General features: G+C 39.5%; 2 protein-coding genes across 10 annotated transcripts in view; both read left to right on the forward strand.

Annotated features, from left to right (window-relative positions):
* The window catches only part of MYT1L (myelin transcription factor 1 like), a 409,017-nt gene extending 403,090 nt beyond the window's left edge, over positions 1 to 5,927 (forward strand). For all 9 annotated transcript variants that reach the window (XM_075201506.1, XM_075201505.1, XM_075201512.1 and 6 more), the window contains one exon: positions 2,986 to 5,927. In XM_075201506.1, coding sequence (XP_075057607.1) covers positions 2,986 to 3,126 — 141 coding nt within the window. In that variant the 3' untranslated portion in view covers positions 3,127 to 5,927. The remainder of the gene's footprint in view (positions 1 to 2,985) is intronic.
* An 11,921-nt stretch (positions 5,928 to 17,848) lies between these two features.
* The window catches only part of PXDN (peroxidasin), an 89,259-nt gene continuing 86,963 nt past the window's right edge, over positions 17,849 to 20,144 (forward strand). Inside the window, exon 1 of the mRNA XM_075201514.1 lies at positions 17,849 to 18,172. Within this exon, the coding sequence (XP_075057615.1) occupies positions 18,000 to 18,172 (173 nt within the window). The 5' untranslated portion in view covers positions 17,849 to 17,999. The remainder of the gene's footprint in view (positions 18,173 to 20,144) is intronic.

Consider the following 20,144-nt stretch of genomic DNA (forward strand, 5'->3'; position numbering starts at 1 on the left):
CTGAGAGGAAGGATTTCAGATCATATAAGTTTAACCAAATTTAAACTATTGCTTTTCATAAATAAGTCTTCACTCTAGGTGCATTAGTGCACAAATGTTTTACTCTACTTCCCTGCTTTCTCTGCACATTGCCAGCTAAATGCCTCCTTTTGTTACAATATATAGTAAGTTATACAACTCACCCTTGAAAGAAAATATGCCACTTAAAACAAAAATGCACCATTTCATATGTGAGGAATATATAAAAAGATACAAAATGATACACATGATGTAGAAAGTTAAAAAAAAAAAAGTAAAACAAATAGCGTGTTGTGGATTATTGAGGCCACAATATTGACCTTAGGTGATAGATAATTGTACACAAGGGGCCTAAGTCATTAGGGAAAGTAAGGCAAAAAAGGAGCAGATGTTCTCCGGGACAAACCATGTTAAATGCGAGGGGTGCAAATTAGTTTATTATATTGCACATTAAGTTAAATACTGGCTGCTTTTTTCATCTTGCACACAAATACTTGATAGCTTTATTTTTACACTGAAATTTAAAGTTGATCTAGGACATGCCTTACCCCAACTATAAATCTGTCCCCACATTTTAAATCTACCTCCTTCTCCAATGCAATATGGTTTTGCCCAAGTGCAAAGTTACTCCTTTTTTATGCTTTGCTCTCCTCAGGCCCAAAGATGTTAAAATCAATTGGTCAATGTGTGTTTAACGCCCATAAACAAAACCTAGTAAACAAAGTGTGATTATTTAAAAACACCTATAACATGCTTGTACTTTTTATCCTTGTAATATCCTAGCATTTAAACTGATAATAGTGCTACACAATGGATATAATTATATTAAGGGATATAATATTCCCTGTTTGGGAGTGAAAAGTACAAGATAGGAAAAGGGATTGATTGGCATATTAGAAGTCAGAGGAACTTGCTTTAAAGGAAACATATATACAGTGGTTAAAAAAGAGTGCTCATTGAGTAATTAGAGCTAGTTTCAGGAGAGCTGTGAGATGCCTTCACTACGCAACAGCATAGTACGGTCTATTTTGTTGACAAACACTTAGGGATAAATTTATTAAACCTTCTATAAATGAAAGGTAGGGGTGTTGCCCATGGCAACCCATCAGATTGTCTAGTACATTCTAGTATTATTCTGGTTGTTATGGGCAACACTTCCACTTTTCCTTTTTATGAATGAATATTTCCATGGAACTCCGATCTATTTAACTGAGTGTTAACAATTGTGAATGCTGCAGACAACACTGGAACTGACACAATACCACACAAAGCTAATGCTTGTCAGGAGGCTTCAAGCAGGTTAACATATTACAGTCTGTTTGTATATGGTTTATATAATTTCTGCAGATAATAAAAAAAAATAGGCGCCCACTGTGAAAGACTGCATGGTCCTCAAATTGTTATGTGCTTCTCAGTATTTACATGCTGATTATAATAAGAGTTCTCATATGTCTGAGACTTGAAATCTTCAAGAGCTATAAATCTGTAATACCAATCAAGCGATCTACCATTTCCATGATAATCCGGCCGCTAGGAGGACTCTTTTATCAGTGGTCTTTCCCTGATTTTTCATTTTATCTTTACCTACCAAGAAGATTGGTGGTTTGAACATATGTCATCATTTAAATATGTAGAGAATTGAGGAACTATCTATAAAATGACTTGCTCCCATATATAATGACATTTCATAAACATATGACTGTCACAAAAGTAGTCAGTCAAAATAAACCCACTCTGTAAACTGGAGGTCTTCTCACTTTAAATGACTGTTGTTATTGTCTTCTCTATTTTATAGCTGACATTCTTCCGTAGAGTCACAGGTTTACAGAAGAATGGAAGGAGGGAATTTTAGCAAATAGAATAATAGTTATAATTAAAAAGGGTTGATGAGATCACTGAGCAGTAAAAAAGCAAAACAAACTGTTTTTGTAGGATGATTCTCACGTTTAGGTGGGTGTAGAACATTATACAGTTCTCCATAGAGCATGAAGCGCTATTTCAAAGTGAGTTATGTCATACGGTGGGTACACACATAGAAAACGATGGATCCGGCAAGTGTAATAGTGGGGAACACTTAAAGAAGGCTTGTTGCTATGGCGGAGAGTTCTTCTGTTATTTAGACACAAATAGAAATGTAATACAAAAGAATGTCCCATTCAGGGACATTATCTAGACACAAGGTCTGACAAGTGAAACGACTATTATGCTAATTAACCTGACTAGTATGCAAATTATGTTTGTGTCAGCAAGGATCATTTATGAACCACAAAAAGTGCAGATCCGCACTGATGTTTTAATGCAGAAGTTTAACCACTTATCCATCTTAGAAATGGCCCAAGAAATTCCATCTTTTCTGATTTGTTGGATGTACCCAAAACAGCACATAATGGAAAGAGAGATACATTCAACATGCTAAAATTTTAGGACCCCTCATTAGATTTACTTCACCTTTCCTTTTATTCTCATAAAATATTGCTTAGTTTAGCTTCATTTATGTCTTAAATGAATTATGAAAGTTAGGGGACATTCGGACAGTGCATTTGCGCAAAACTAGCCATATGACATCACTAGAGTATTTGCACTGGGGATATACAATTTTGCAATTAAATGACCTCTGGGGGTAAATGTATCAAGCTGCTAGTTTCCCGCGGGTTTGAAGAGTTGAGATGTTACCAATAGCAACCAATCAGATTCTAGCTATCATTTTGTAGAATGTACTAGATAAATGACAACTAGAATCTGGTTTCTATAGGCAACATCTCCACTTTTTAAACCCGCCAGAAGTTGGCAGCTTGATACATTTACCCGCTAGTGTCTAGTTGTTTAAAAAAGATAAAGTATTGTCCCTCTCTTTTACCAGTTGTTATTGTTTTATAATAGGAACATTGGAAATATCCAGCGAGTGAATTCTAGACTATATGGGCAATAATACGGAATAAAGGTTACTGATTGTAAACTGTCTTGTAGGATCCCATCAATGAACAAAATTTTGATGCCTACGTGACCACTTTGACGGACATGTATACAAATCAAGATCGCTACCAGAGCCCGGAAAATAAGGCACTTCTGGAAAATATAAAGCAAGCAGTAAGAGGAATACAAGTCTAAACAGCTGCTGGTGTTTGGAGAAGGTTTTGTTCGAACAAAAAAACAAAACAAAAACCATGAAATAAAGATGACTCTTGTTTTCTGCTGCTGTATCCTACCAGAAAAGTGTTATATATTTATTCATTTTGAGACAGTGTTATGCTTACAAGACCCCATGATGATTTTATGTCTTGCTTTAAAAATAGTAACTGCTGAATAGATTTTGAATACATTCACATTTTGTACGTTTTCATATAAGCTATCATTGTGTGATATGCCATGTAATATTTATAGCTGCTAATGTATGCACATTTTTAAGGTAAATATATTTCTGAAAAAGGGAAGCTGATGAAAAGAATCAGAGTGTAGATTTTTTTATGCTTTGGTGAATCAATGTTTTAGTATTTTGAACTGGAATAGGCAAAATCCGCTTCGGAAATGGAATCGCCACTTTCTAGACACTTTTCATTTGGCCTACCCATTACAGGGGTTTTTTGAGGTTTGCGAAAAATACACCATGGTGCGCATAGTGTTTCACAGCAAGGATGGAGGTGAAAACTGCTTTATTTTCACAGTGATCCTTCAAGTGGAGGCTGGAACTTTTTTCGGTTTCAGAGGTCGGCAATTAAATGAGTTTTTTTTAACTCTGCGGAAAGGACATTTAAGATACACAAAAGATTTCTTTGCTGTAAGACGACGTTAAGCTACGGAACCCTACTCGGAGAGTTAAATCAGCTTAAAAAGCACTTTTCATTGTTAACTGAGCATCACTGGATCTCAATAAGGGAACATCCATTGTTGAACTGTATCAGAAGTGGACGATGAGATAATTCCTACTGATCTTTTTCAAACAGACTTTGGAGAAATAGCCACAACTCACCCCTTCACTCCAGGATCGATTAATTTCCCTTTGAACTGCCTGTTAAGACAAAAATATACTCATACTGAAATCCTGCATTTTTGATTGAGGATGAAAGACACTATTTTTATTACATTTTTTTGTTTTTGCCTTTTTCATTGTCGATCAATTTCATTGGGGGTTTTACAATCAATGCAAAAAATAAAACCTGTTTCTGATCCCTGGAATAGTAACAACAATAGATTTAGAAGAAAAACTAGACCATCTAATTTTGAACCTTTAGCTCTTATATCCAAACATTTTTTTTTCAACACTGGTTCTGTTCTGTGTCATGAAAGATGGAACAAAAATGGGATTGTTCCCAGGACGGTCCTTTATGGAGAAATAATGTGAAGTTTTTATTACCAAACTTCAGACAGCACTTAATTTCTTTTAATTGTACTGATTTTAATGCAGATATCACTTTTTTTATTTAAACGTTATTTATTTTTCTTCGGAACAAACTGCACTAATCATATGCATAAGACCACTTTTTAAGTCATGTCAAAGACGTGTTATGTTTATAAAGATGTCAAAATGATTATTATTTTTTATTTAAATGGCATATCTTTTCCTTCCATGTGTTGATGTTATGCAGAAAGTACAATGTACTTTAGAATTTTGCTATGAAAAAAAAAAAAAAAAAGATGGGTTTTTTTTTTTTTTTTTACAAAAAAAATGAAAAAAAAAATATTTTTAGCAAAATAGGGCATACAGGGTCATTGTTCCCACAATGTGCCAGATGATGATTTGCACTTACCTTGTCCTATATATCCATAATATACGGAGGTGTGCAATTTTTTCGTGTCTATAGCCTTTGTGACACTAAAGCGGGAGAAAAATAAATAAATAATTATACCGGAGGCCATGATGGCTGTTTCAATAATATCGCTAAGGGAGGTTACAGGGATCTGACAACTAATATTCTAATACAATACTCAACCTCGGTATATATATGTATAAATATATGTATATCCCAGCGGCACTTTATACTATTCACTGTACAAAAGCTAACAGTTTTCCAAGAGGACTTTAATAAGTAGCTGGGAAAAGATTATGTAATTACTTTGGGGGCTTTGCAGTATGTTATCTGTGAAGACCTGTCTTTCTGTTGTGCTCTTAGGTGTAGCGGTCATGCTCAGAACTGCCTTTTCAAAAGCCGAAGCAAGGTGCTTGATGTTCACCTTCTGCCATATCCATATCATACGTCGCCCCCGGAACTCTTTTTTCGAGGGCGACCATTGTTAATACTGGCATTTGCCTTTTTTCCACTGCATTGTGTCTGCAGCTTCTTTGCCAATATAGTAATGCTTTCAGTAGATTAATAGATAGTATCAGTTGGGAATATTATTGTTATCACCTATGTACAATGGAAAGGGATTTTAAGCACAAACCTGCTGCTCATTTAATGGTGGTACATGATACTGTATCAAATCAAAACCTATCTGTGACTATTATATATAGGGATCACAAAAAAAAAAGTGTCACCATATTAGAATGCTGACCTTTCATATGGAATTATTGTGAGTCATCGAAGTTTATTTATTATAACTTATTGTTCATTTTCATTTCTAAGTTTAATTTAAGTAATCATTTATTAAGACAGAATTTTGTATAAACTATTTATTGTGCTCTCTGTGGAACTGAAGTTTCATTTATTTTTGTACTACACGGCATGGATTCGTTGATGACATTTTAATTTTGCGATAAATGTGTGGAATCACAAGTTCCTGTGATACTTCATTTTTAAATTGTGGACTTTGTACAAATTTTGTCATGCTGGATGTCAACACATCTTACTCTAAATAAAAAAGAAAAAAAGAAATGTGTTGCCATATTTGTAGCACAGTGGTTTCTATGAGTCAACATTTTCACCCTACTCAATGTACTGGCAGCCATATCAAATAAATATTCAGCGAATATTTTTAGTCTTCATGTCCTTTGGTTTTTCATTTTTCATTGTTACCATGCTTTCTTCATTGACGGAGTGTGTGTGATGTTAGTCCACATATCATAACATGAATGTTCTAATTCATTAGAAAGAATCTCCGGAATGCAACTGATGAATTTCTGCACATTCTATCACTAGGTAAAACGTTTAAGAGAAAAAAAAATCTCCTATGCCAACTGTATGACATACATAGCAAACTTTTACGCACAATTTTGGAGATGTACATTCAACTTTTTACTATAATATTAATATATCCACAAGAATACATTAAGGGCTTGTGTAGAGTTGAATGCAATTTCTGTGTAAAATGTGTCTGAGAAAAAAAGAGAGACATTCTACATAGTATGCTGATTGCCATCATTATCAGTTCATAACTGATAACCAGAGTAGAGCACACGCAACAGATACGTTTCCTGACAGACAAATCTGTGACAGGTCTGCATCGATTGCATTCACTTGAACACACCCTAATCATACTTTGCCATTTGCTTGTGTAAACAAATCTATGCGAGATGCAACTTACTGTGCCTAGAGACTCAAGCGTAAGTGTGTTTTGTGGACATGCGCAATAGTGAAATTCGTATTTTACAATACACAAAAATAGGTTTGTGTCCAACTCTACACGAGGCCCTAAATGTTCAAATGTTCATAGGTAACAGACACTGCATGTACATGGCTTTAACTATTATTTGAAAAAGACATGTGGTACCAGATAATTGCACAAGTTCTGTTTAATACCAATGCAAAACGAAACAGAATAAATATATATATATATATATATATATATATATATATATATATATATATATTACTCAGTTTTGAGTAATTAACTGGACACTCCATGCATGTCTTTTGATTATATTTATTGTTCCATTGCAAGCTATATCATATTTTGTATATATGAATTTATAGTGATGAACCTACGTTGAGTGTGGGAGAAGTGGACTGTGTGGTGACTCCAATGCTGTTGCCCTCACTCCCTATGGCATGGATGATATAGATGTTTACCTTATTGAGAAGTGGTCATTGTTTTGAGGTCTGAATGTTACTCTAAAACTCAGTAGCTGCCATCGTAATCAAGTGGTGTTCAGAAGGATGAATACTTGTGAATACTTCCTCACTTGCCTTCTCACTTCAAACTAATCTTTGTAATTAATAGCTGTGGTGGCAACCATTTGCATCCTACCTGGATGAGGCACATCTCACCTGGGGGCATGGGAGTACCCAGAAGCTCTTTAATTGTAATGATGTCATCTTATCTTGCTTCACAGCAGATAGATTTCTCCAACACTTCTCAAAAAACATACACACAAAAAGGGTCAGAATAGTTGGACCTGAAGGTTCTTTTCTGAAATCATATTCTATGTTTATAAGGGACAGGTAAGAGCTCACTAGAGCAATGCAAACAGCTAAACTAAGGACCACAAACCTGATTACCCAGCACTAAGTTTAGCTAACAAATCCCTGTCTATGCCTCTACATAAGAATGGCCTATACTGGCTAGAATGATAAGTTCATAACCACATGAGCAGCAGATTCACAAACATATATTTGATGATATTTCCCTGAGGCCTCTACAGGAGGATCTGACCTAACACTCATCTCTGCCTTTCCAAGAGATTGTCTCCCACTTGATTTTCCCATATCATTGAGTGCACCTACACTGGGCAACCATCGGGAAAGTCTGGATTCTAATTTTCTCTTCATGCAGGTACATAGAAATCCACCAAAAAGCACAGAATGTACCAGGTATGGTAAGAAACCTACAAAATAACACTTTCAATGTTTGATATTTCACATAACAAATGTCAAAATAATATTTTAAGGAAAGTAAAAAATCAGTGCCAGGGTATGTTTTTTCTTAGTCGATAAAATATATTTAAATATGTACTACCATCATCTACAAAGTAAAAGAAACTGCAATCATTGAGAACTATATGAAAACCCCAGAGAATACTCTATGCGAGTCAGAAAATGTTGCTAAAAAGGTAAGTTACATTGAACTTTCAATCAGGTGTTTCCTACAACAGTGTCTTGTTTTCCCTGTTGCACACACTTAAGAATGTACACAATAACTCAATTATATATCCAGATCCAATTTTTTTTTCAAAATTGGGCACCTTGAAATGTGCTTTTCCATTAAAGTGCAACTGGAAGGAGCTAAACACTTTCCAGTAAAATTATAGGATGAAACGCAAAATCCATCATCTTAGAGCAGGTGCAAAATGTGTTTTTAGGAAGTGAAAATGGCTCTAGACCAGTGGTTCCCAAACTGTGCCCCTAGGCTCCCTGGGGTGCATTGGAGATCTAACAAGGGTGCCTCGGCCAGGGCCAGTGGTAAGCAAGGTGGGGGACTGCTAGGTAATTATTTTGGCTTAGGGGTGCCTTGAAAATTTTTTGGAGACCCTAAGGGTGCCTTGAACTGAAAAAGTTTGGAATCCACTGCTCTAGACCATTTCGCAAAATATGGAACACCCCTAAAAATATTGATTTTGCCATAATGTAATGGAACACTGTGATCCCCACATACACAGTAATCATGAGAGCTTCTAAAACTGCAGAAACCTTGGCTTGTAAAGATCTGTCCCAATAGGGCTGCAGGAGGTGCTACTGACTGGTATTGACACAACTAAACAAGGAGGCGCTGAGTCTAACGCATCCCCGGTTTTCACCAGGGACCCCTGCAAGGAGGTATGGACTTGGTTGAGTGAGGTGCGCAGGTCGTGGTTCTCCAAGTTAGCATGGAACAGGAATAGTCAAACAGTCCGGGTCAGAAACCAACCAGAAGCGAAATACCCAAGAATAATGCAGAAAGTTGTCAGAGGGAAGCCAGAGGTCAAAAGCAAACAGACAAGAACGGTACCAGGGATAAAACGAGAGAGTAGTCCGGAGATCGATCCAAAGGTCAGAGCCAAAACACAATGCTGGAACACTATCAAAAGGCTGGAGCTGGTGAACCAATACTCTGGCACCAGATACAGCCAGAAGGAGGTTTAAATAGAGGGAAGTACTCCTTGATTGGTGCTGCGGTTTTTGTTGGTAAGAATGCAACCAACTGCTAAGCAGGTAAAGAGTGTCTCTAGTCACTAATGCAATGCCCTGAGCATGCGTAGATAGCGTAGTAACCCAGAAACAGTAAGAGCGTCCCGTTGCTAGGTCACAGGGGCGCCGTCTGTTAGAATAGACAGGCGTCCTTCACCGACACCTAGGAGAAGCGCGGGGACGGAGCCTGACAAGATCTGAACGATTTTGACAAGGGTCAAATGTTGATGGCTAGACGACTGGGTCAGAGCATCTCCAAAACGGCAGGACTTGTGGGAATTTCACGGTAGGCAGTGGTTAGCACCTACCAAAAGTGGTCCAAGGAAGGACAACTGATGAAACAGTAACAGGGTCATGGGCACCCAAAACTTATTGATGCGCATGGGGAATGAAGGCTAGCCCGTCTTGTCCAATCCCACAGAAGAGCTATTGTAGCACAAATTGCTGAAAAAGTTAATGCTGGCTATGATAAAAAGGTGTTAGAACATACAGTGCATCACAGCGTGCTACATATGGTGCTACACAGCCACAGACCGGTCAGAATGCCCATGTTGACCACTGTCCACTGCCGAAAATGCCTACAATGGGCATGTAAGCACCTAAACTGGACCATGAAGTGATGGAAGAAAGTGGCCTGGTCTGATGAATCACATTTCCTTTTACAGCATATGGCCGGCCGGGTGCATGTGTATCATTTGCTTGTGAAAGAGATGGCACCAGGATACACTATGAGAAGAAGGCAAGCTGCCGGAGGTAGTGTGATGCTCTGGGAAATGTTCTGCTGCAAAACCTAGGGTCCTGACATTTATGTGGACGTTACTTTGACAGGTTCCACCTGCTTAAACATTGTTGCAGACCAAGTACACCCCTTCATATTATTATTATTATTATTATTATTATTAATTTTTATTTATAGGGCGCCACTAGGTATCCGTAGCGCCGTACAGGGACAAACTAAATTACAATACACGTGAGACAGCACAGTACAGTAAACAATAAGCACAGTAACTCAGTGAGCTCAAAGCACAGCTAGAGGGGCGGGAGAGGGGAAGGTCCGCATATGATGGAGCCCAAGAGGGAGGACACGGATGACAGAGAGACCCCCACAGGGGAGAGGAGGCAGCGAGAGGGGACGGGGGAAGAGGGTCCTCGAGGAGGAGAGCAGAGTTAAAAGTGGTGAAGACAGGAGGAGAGATGACCCTGCTCAAAAGAGCCTACAATCTAAGGGGTGGGGTAGACAGACAGAGAGACACGGAGTAGAGAGGGAGAGAAGGAGGAACGGAGGATAAGGGAAGGGGAATGGAGGGGAAGAGGCAGAAGAAAAGGTAGGAAGCTAAGTGGGAGACTGGAAGGCTTTAAGAAAAAGGTGGGTTTTTAAAGCATGAGGAGCTTGAACATAATTCTGTAGGGGAAGAGGAGCCAGTGAAGGGATTGGTAGAGGGGGAGACAAAAGAGGAGCGGCGAGAAAGGAAGATAAGCCTAGCGGCTGCGTCAAGTACAGATCGAAGGGGAGCGAAATGAGAGTGGGGGAGGCCAGTAAGGAGGAGGTTGCAGTAGTCCAAGCAGGAGATGATCAGAGAGTGAATGAGACATTTGGTGGCATCTTGGGAGAAGAAGGGCCAGATGCGAGCGATGTCATGCTGCTGGAAGTGGCAGGATTTAGCAAGAGAGAGAATGTGGGGGCCAAAGGAGAGAGAGGAGGTGAGGATGACACAGAGGCAGCGAAGTTGGGGGACAGGTGAGATAGAGGTGTTGTCGACAGTGATAGAGAGGTCAGAAGGGGGCGAGGTGTGAGGGGGAGGAAAGACTATGAGTTCAGTTTTGGCAAGGTAAAGTTTGAGGAATCGAGAGGACATCCAGGAGGAGATGGCAGAGAGGCAGGCAGACACCCTAGAGAGGAGGGAGGGAGAGAGATCAGGAGAGGAGAGGTAAAGTTGAGTGTCGTCAGTATAGAGGTGGTAATTGAGGCCGTAGGAGCTGATGAGTTCACCCAGGGAAGATGCAGACGAGCCTCTCAAGAATTTTGGAGGCAAAGGGGAGAAGAGATATGGGGCGATAGTTAGAGGGAGAAGTGGGGTCAAGATTAGGTTTCTTAAGAATGGTGGATACGAGAGCATGTTTGAAGGAGGAGGGGAAGATGCCGGTGGAGAGGGAAAGATTAAAGAAGTGAGCGAGATGGGAGCAGGTGGTGGGGGAAAGGGAGCGAAGAAGGTGGGAGGGGATGGGATCCAGGGGACAGGTAGAGGGGGGGGATGAAATGAGAGAGAGGACTTCCTCGCCCGTGGTGGGGCGGAAGGAGTGGAGGGGAAGGTGGCTAGTGGGTGAGGACAGAAGAGTGGGGGGGTGGACGAGAGAGTGGAGGAGGAGATTTCAAGTTGGATGGCCTCAATTTTAGAGGAGAAAAAGGAGGCAAAGTCGGAGGCAGTCAGGGAGGAGGGGGTGGGAGGAGGGGGTGGGGCCAGGAGAGTACTGAAGGTGGCGAAGAGGCGGCGGGGGTTAGAGGATTGGGAAGAGATGAGGGATTTAAAGAAAGATTGTTTAGCGAGTGAGAGGGCAGAGCTGTAGGATGAAAGGATGAATTTAAAGTGGAGGAAGTCAGCCAGGGAGCGGGAGCAACGGTATTCCCTGATGGCGGTGGCCTCTTTCTGCAGGATAATGCAGCCTGCACACTGCAAACATTGTTCAGGAATGGTTTGAGGAGTTTAACAAAGAGTTCAAGGTATTGAATTGGCCTCCAAATTCCCCAGATCTCAATCTGATCGAGCATCTGTGGGATGTGCTGGAGAAACAATTCTAAGCTACGGAGGCCCCACAACTTACAGGACTTAAAGGATCTGCTGCTAACGTCTTGGTGCCAAATACCACAGGACACCTTCAGTCCATGCCACCACGGGTCAGAGCTGTTTGATGTGATGTCACCAGCTAGCAGGAACTTATATTTTCAAGGGGACAATTTTAAATGATGTTAGGGCAGATTCCATGCAAACCTGTGTGTGACTGTATAATGATCAGACAGTTCAGCGATCGAGATAAATTACCAGAATGCACCTTGATCTTAAGATGATTTGACTACTCAGAGAGACTGAATTGCAGTGGGATACAGTCCAAATTACCAGCATCTCAAATGCCATAATTGTTTAATATACAATAATACTTAATATATAATACCACTCCTGATATCCAGTATAATGTAATATATGTTCATTTCAGCTTCAAAGTACAGACCCCCATATCCAGTAAATAACATATCTGTAAATAACACATAACTACTTTGTCCTGTAAATAGTGGTCTAGCCATAAACAGTTTCACTCCTACATTCTAATTTGTATGCAGCCGCTAGACTAATTGTCCACGCAAGACTTTCTTCTGCTGCTCCACCCTGTCCGTCCCTATATTGGTTACCTGTACTTAAACAAATATACAATATAAAAAAAAACTATTAACATACAAAGCCCCTAACAAAACTGCATCAACGCACATCTCTTCCCTTGTCTCACAATGTCTCCCACCTTGATCCTTCTGCTTTGCCCAAGATCAGCACTCATCCTCACTTACTTGCTCCCATTCCCGGATACAGATCTATGGAAGCTTATGGAATTCCTTCCCTCATACAGGAAGACTTTCCTCTTGCCACTAAATATTCAAATATTCCTTGAAAACTCAACATGTTGGGAAACTCCTGAAACCACCCTGCTAACTTGCCTAGGTTATTTTATCTGATTACCACCCATCCACACAGTTCACGCAAAACTTACATTTATCCTCTGGCTTCACTCAAGTAACCTACTGACCCCCAAACCAACATTTTTGTGTGACATGATTATATTGCATTATTTTCCATTGCAATATAGACGGAACAATATGCAATATGTATATGCAACCTCTTGTGTCAAGCACCTATTTTTTATGGAATGTATGCTTACCTCTTTGTCTGTTTGTTAGAGCTCAGTCTTGTTGACATGATTATATCATAATTAGGAGGTAATAAAATTATAAATAAAGGTTCACTCCCAAAGATGTGATTTTTGTTGTGTCCTGTGACAGTCTCTGTGTGCAAGTAAACCAGGGGATAGTGGATGCAGAATCTATCAGACCTGGTCCTTGTCATATAGTTTGAATTGTTTATGCAAGTGAGAATCAGTCAACTATGGTGTATGACCCAGCCACAGATGCTTCAAAGACTTGTGTTTCTCAACTACAAGATAAGATCACAATGGCAAATAATGTTTTTGGCACCCTCTAGATTATTTAGCGAAATTATGTGGTCATCCAAGGGCATTATATATATCCACATAGTGAACTTTATACAGCAAAACAAACATGGTCATAATAGTTTTGAGAGATCTCTAAGCCAATCTATAATCAGTAAACCTACATATAGATCATGTGCCATCGATATCTGCTAGCTGTGTATGGAAGAGGGAGAGATCAAGTATCTCCTCAAATAATTTATCTAGAATATATTTGAGAATATACATATTTATATATATATATATATATATATATATATATATATATATATATATATATATATTCAAATTAATGGAATTATTATTAGAACTCTGCTGTTTTGGAGGAAAGAAATAATGAATAATGAATGAAAAATGAATTTGTAAGAATTCACTAATAAAGGTGTGTGTGAATAGAGAGCCATACAACATGGATGTAAAACCAGTTAGCATACACACAGCCTTCTCTCAGTTATCTCATAAGGTAGAGGGGTTTGGGGGAAAAATTGTTCTAAAAACGTTAACTGTAGTGTTGTCAGTTGTCTGGGGATCAGTCTACAACTGAAAGCTGTCCACTATCTTGCTGTTCCCCGAGTGTTGATTCCACGCAAAACATGAATTGTCAGCTTCTGTTTTAACTCTTTTTATATTATGAAACTGTTCTGCAAATTATTTTATTGTATTTCATTAAACTTTTTTTTAATACATTAAGCATTGTAACTTTCTTGGTCACATGAAAATCCATTTAATAATGTCCTGTCTTTGTGTTCTTAACAGTCCAAGTGCCAATTAAGCTTGACTTTTTAGCAACAATACATAACTAAATACAGAGAATTGCTTGGTGTATAGGATCTCTGATAACTTTAAGTTGTGATCATAATTTGAGATAAGTCAGGGAGTGCCTTCCACAATGTGGGTGGCAGATCTGAGTAGCTAAATAGTTAGAGTGAGATAGCATTTTGAGCGAGTTTTATGATTCTTAGACGAGGTGGTTTTGTTTTGATTAACCCTTTCACACCTACATGTTAAGAAGGCTCAGGTGATTGGTGCATGTGACTCTTGTTTTATTAATGAGTTTGTTCCCAAGTGTAAAGCAGAGTATGCTGGCACATACATAAATGTAACTAAATAATAAGGTGAGTAAAAGAGCATAAATGGCGATACGCGATACGCTAATTATTTTATGCACAATTACTCTGTACATGCCCAAAACCGGACAGTACGCCAGATAACGCAGGTGCGTCCAATTCATCTTTGAGCGCAAAGGAGCCTTAATACAGCCTATGATTTCAGGGGCGGAACTTAGTCAATGTACAGTATGGGTGTGCCAAGGCTGAGCAGCGTCCGATTCAAGCTTGTGGCATCTCAAAGGTAAGCGATTTTAAGTTTTAACACTTGCACCAGGTACAGAACTAGTGTAAGTGCCGATGGCTGTGTATGCATGCTAAAACATGTGTTTGCAATCAGGAGCAACTATAAAAAAGTATTTTATGTACCGTAGACATTTAAAACATCTTAATAAATGTATTGTATGGGGTATGAAAGATGAAAAACTTTTTATTTTTATTTTAAATGTTTTGCTATTAATGACTAGGGGCCTGATTCATTAAGGATCTTAACTTGAGAAACTTCATATTTCAGTCTCCTGGACAAAACCATGTTACAATGCAAGGGGTGCAAATGAGTATTCTGTTTTGCACATAAGTTAAATACTGACTGTTTTTTCATGTAGCACACAAATATCAACTTTAAATTTCAGGCAGTATTTAACTTATGTGCAAAACAGAATACTAATTTGCACCCCTTGCATTGTAACATGGTTTTGTCCAGAAGACTGAAATAAGAAGTTTCTCAAGTTAAGATCCTTAATAAATCAGGCTCTAGATTATTAACAGGTGACATTAATTTATTTTTTTATGTGTGTTTTTTTGTGACTTGATATTCCACATAAGTATTAAACGTATCCTGTTATCTGTTAGACCAGAGCGGACCTAGACCCATATTCTTCAACAGACGTATCTTCAGATCCACTCCTTCTTCAATACGGACGTGCGTATACCTAATGTACGTGCGTTTTAAAAAAAACATGCACATTATGTTCCTTCTGCATTAATGAATTAGGCCCTTATTATTTATATTTACTTATCTGGTTATACCAGACAGAATGCAATAATTCAAACTTATATGTCCGGGATATTCAATTCTATATTAGAACATGGAATCCAAAATTTTTACATAAGTGGGCACTGTAGCAGTGGATAACTAGAACACAGTTAAACTACTGGTGGCTTTGTGACTATAGTGAAAATATACAACCCAGCTCTGCTAGGATCTGTAACTCCACAACAGTTGGAGACACCTAGATACCTAAGGCTAAAGTTGGTTACACAACACAGAATTTTCCGACCAATGTGTTATCTACAACAATTTTACGAACGACTGGAAAAAAAAAAGTTCCGATCAGCATGCTGATTCATGTGCTATACACGTATACACGTTTTACAAGACTTACATTCAGATCTGTGGTCTTCATCATCATCATCACCATTTATTTATATAGCGCCACTAACTCTGCAGCGCTGTACAGAGAACTCACTCACATCAGTCCCTGCCCGATTGGGGCTTACAGTCTAAATTCCCTAATATACACACACACACACACACACACAGACTAGGGTCAATTTGTAAGCAGCTAATTAACCCACCATTATGTTTTTGGAGTGTGGGAGGACACTGGAGCACCCGGAGGAAACCCACGCAAACACGGGGAGAACATACAAACTCCACACAGATAAGGCCATGGTCGGAAATTGAACTCATGACCCCAGTGCTGTAAAGCAGAAGTGCTAACCACTTAGCCCCAGTGCTGCCTTCATCTGTCATAACCATCGGCTGAAAAGATCCTGACCCTGTAAACGCTATGGAGATCCTGATCGTAAGTGCATACACTCTGCAGGACTGGAACGACATTGGACCGAGATTTATAGTTCTGCGGAACAATCAAATGAAACGACGATCGGTACTTTGGAACGACTGTCGTTCATTGTTTAAGTATACACACTAAAGCGAGATTGGCCTGATCGGTCGTTTATCGCGTGATTGACCGAACGGTCGGCTGATAGACCAGTAATGTGTACCCAGACTAAGCTAGAGGCTGTGATCTTGACAGGGGGTATGTAGAGTTTACATGTAACCTGACCTTTTTTAGATTAATATACAGTAGTTAAGTGGATCAGCAGTAAATATTCCTTAGCTTGTTTCTAATATAATTGCTGTATTCTTGGCAGATTACAGGAAATGACTGGAGGAATAACATTTGTTAGTGATGAATACAATCATAGTTGCCAACTATCTCCAATCTCAGTTGAGGTTCTCATTTTTTAATGATTTGTCCTTCCACATACGTGTTCCTAGCTTTTATCTTTCATTACTGGTCAACTGTTCTGTATAATTTCTCACATTTTATTTATATGATGAAGTTCTTATTTTCTGTTTTTTTTTGTATTTATAAAAGTCAATGGTGACATGGTATGATGGGAATTGTGGAGACCATGGGTGCGCAACATGTCAAGACAACAATTGGGGTTACAGAGTCAGTTTTTGGGGTTCAATCATTCTCAGATATGTGGGAACAAATAGGAAATACATTTGGGGTTTCCAGCTATAAAAGGGTTAAGGTTGCAGTGTGTGGCGTGCCTAGATTCACCCTCTTCGACAATAAAATGAAAATAATATTCAAATGTTGGCACATAGTACAGAAAATCCCAATCTGACCATGAGAATTTTTATTTCAATGTTAAAAGTGCACTGAATTAACTCCTAAAGTTGGTCTAAATACGTAATATACCACACATTTCATCCATCTGTTTTACAGGAAGCAATGATGTAAATGCATCCACTCAGGGCCGTCTCTTCCATTGGGCACGATGGGCAGGTGCCCGGGGGCCCTGCAGGCAAGGGGGGCCCGTCCGAATCCTAAAAAAAAAAAAATTATTATTTTTTTTTTAAAAATACTTACCTTGCGGTCACATCAGCGGTGATCCGGCTCCCTCCCTGGTCCCCTCTTCCGTGCTGTGCTCGCAGTGAATGCAACCACAGCATGGAAGAGGGCAGAAGAGCCTCAGCGGCGCGGAAAAAAGAAGAGGATCGGACTTAAGGGGGCCCCTATATATATATATATATATATATATGTAAAAAAAAGTGATTATATATATAATCACGTTTTTTTTTACATACACATATATTTTTTTTACACACACACACTATTTATATATATATATATATATATATATATATATATATATATATATATTTTTTTATTTTTTTTTAGGGGCCCGGTACACTGCATTGCCCGGGGGCCCATAAAGTTGTTAAGGTGGCCCTGCATCCACTAGCACCGTATATGTATTAGAAATGCACTTTATTAAGCTTGACTTACTAAGCAGCCTGCAAGGCTGAAATCCTAGATGACAAAGGACATGCTGCCAACACTGCTGCTGCCCGGCTTCTGGAATTTCCTAGCCTCACTACAAGTTCCATACACATCCACAAGGTGGCGTCCGTGCACAATCATGTGCACAGAGTACAGAGCGTCACATCCTCTGTAACAACCCCGAAAAAAGAGACTCCTGGAATCCGTGCAGACCGGAGCCTGTGTGGGCGAGGGGAGGACGTGCAGCAGCTGCCTCCCTGTATCCTCCTTTCCCTTATCCTTTATATATATATGTCCTTTTCCCTCCCGTTTCCCCCTTAGTGTGTCCCCCCCCAGTCAGCATGGACCTCCGCAGACCCTGCATGTGGTTTCTCTTTTTAGTGGGTCTCTGCCTTGTACTCCCCCAGCAGACCAGCTCCTGCCCCAGCCGCTGCCTCTGCTTCCGCACAACGGTGAGATGCATGCATCTGATGCTGGAGAACATACCCACTGTGTCACCCCAGACTACTATCTTGTAAGTGGCTCATTCATCTAATCTCAGTGCTGCAATGTATTCAGAGAGCATTTGCAATAACTTCACTCTGTGGGGGATATATTTAAGGTATTTGGGGGAGGGGGTGACAGCGAAGAGTTAATTTTAAAAAATCTGCTCAGCTTGATCCTACCAATGTTCTGTATATCCAGGATATGCTCTTTTCTCTGACTGGTAATTGGTTCTTATTGTGCTACAGATTTAACTTTCCTATTCTTTGTGTACTGTAGTGGGCTCTGCTGGGAGCAGGGGGGGCTCTTTGTAACTTAAACTTGCTGAGTGCTCAGAAGCCTCATTAATTTTTAACTTTTCAGCCTCCCAAGTGCTTCTCAGTGGGGTTGACCCCTTAATAAGTCACTACAAAGCAGGATGAAAAAATTCTCTTAATTGTGTGAAAGATAAGATGGTTGTAGCTGAAAGTGATACAGAAAAGTTACAAATATATAAAAATGTATATAAAAAAAAAACCCAAACATATTTTCTCTGCGTACTGCTCTTCTAAAATTGCACATTTGTGATTGACTTTATGCCTTTATGGTTCTTTTTAAATCCCTTTAAATTAAATAGTACAGTTTGAAAATTGTCTGTTTTAGTGTGAACAAGTACTGTACTGCGGCCGACGGGGACTCTGGAAATGATTGTTAGAATTTGGGGATTCCTATATGCGGCTGTAACCCACATGTGGCGCAGCTATGCCGTAGGTTGAACTAATATTTAGCCTATCACTTCATTAGAAATTGGTGATCGCGGAGACAGTCACAAGCAACCAGTAACATCACTTTTCACGTTCTATTCTTATCACCCTTTATTTATAAAGAAAGTATCAGCGTATTGCATAGAGCTGTACATTGAGTGCATTTATATACAAATAACATACAGTGGAATGAGAGAGAAAGTAAGTATGGCCCTGCACGGATGAGCTTGCAATCTAAAAGGTAGTGGGGAACCATTAATACATAAGTTAGGGGAAGAACAGTTGTAGCTGTTGGTGGCTACTGTAAGCAGATGCCTTGTACAGTTCTTAAGACCGTCCACTGCTAACACCCACGACTGTCTTTCACCTTGTATACTAACAGAACCTTCTGGTTCTGGAGACGACTTTAGATTTTGTGCTGGATGGGTACTCTCGTGTTTACCCTTCAGGTAATTGTCTATTGACTCATGGACATGGAGTTAGGACTCTGGTTTCCCATGTTCTTAGAAGAAGTAGTCACCAAGTTGGCCGACAGATCACCAGAGGAGGAACAGAGATGGCAGCAGCAATGACATTGGAACTTACTGGATCCAGCAACTGGACTGAGTTTGTATTCTAGTAGAGTTTCGAAACAACCCTGTATATGTTAGCAGATTATGTGGGAGATAGCCTTGGCTAAGTGGTTAGCACTTCTGCCTCACAGCACTGGGGTCATGAGTTCAATTCCCGACCATGGCCTTTTCTGTGTGGAGTTTGTATGTTCTCCCCGTGTTTGCGTGGGATTCCTCCGGGTGCTCCGGTTTCCTCCCACACTCCAAAAAACATACTAGTATGTTAATTGGCTGCTATCAAAATTGACCCTAGTCTGTGTGTGTGTGTATATTAGGGAATTTAGACTGTAAGCTCCAATTGGGCAGGGACTGATGTGAGTGAGTTCTCTGTACAGCGCTGTGGAATCAGTGGCGCTATATAAATAAATGGTGATGATGAGGCACAGAGCTAATCTAACTTGCAGCCATTGTACCTCATTGATTTCTCTGGTTCCTAGTGAATTGATAGACCTCTTCTAATGGATATTTGTTCAGCCCAAAAATGTCTTTCTCTACTGCTAGTAGATGAGAGGTGTACTTTAAATGTAGACAGTCAGTTTTTGCTGTCCAATATTTGCAGGAGCCACCATTTGTGTTTTGTACTAGTGTATTGTTGTGATACCTTTGCGCAGTTTTCACGCTATCAATGTATTACCATGAAGAGGGTCAC

Source organism: Mixophyes fleayi, chromosome 3 (assembly GCF_038048845.1).
Source record: "Mixophyes fleayi isolate aMixFle1 chromosome 3, aMixFle1.hap1, whole genome shotgun sequence".
In the NCBI taxonomy this organism is placed as follows: domain Eukaryota; kingdom Metazoa; phylum Chordata; class Amphibia; order Anura; family Limnodynastidae; genus Mixophyes; species Mixophyes fleayi.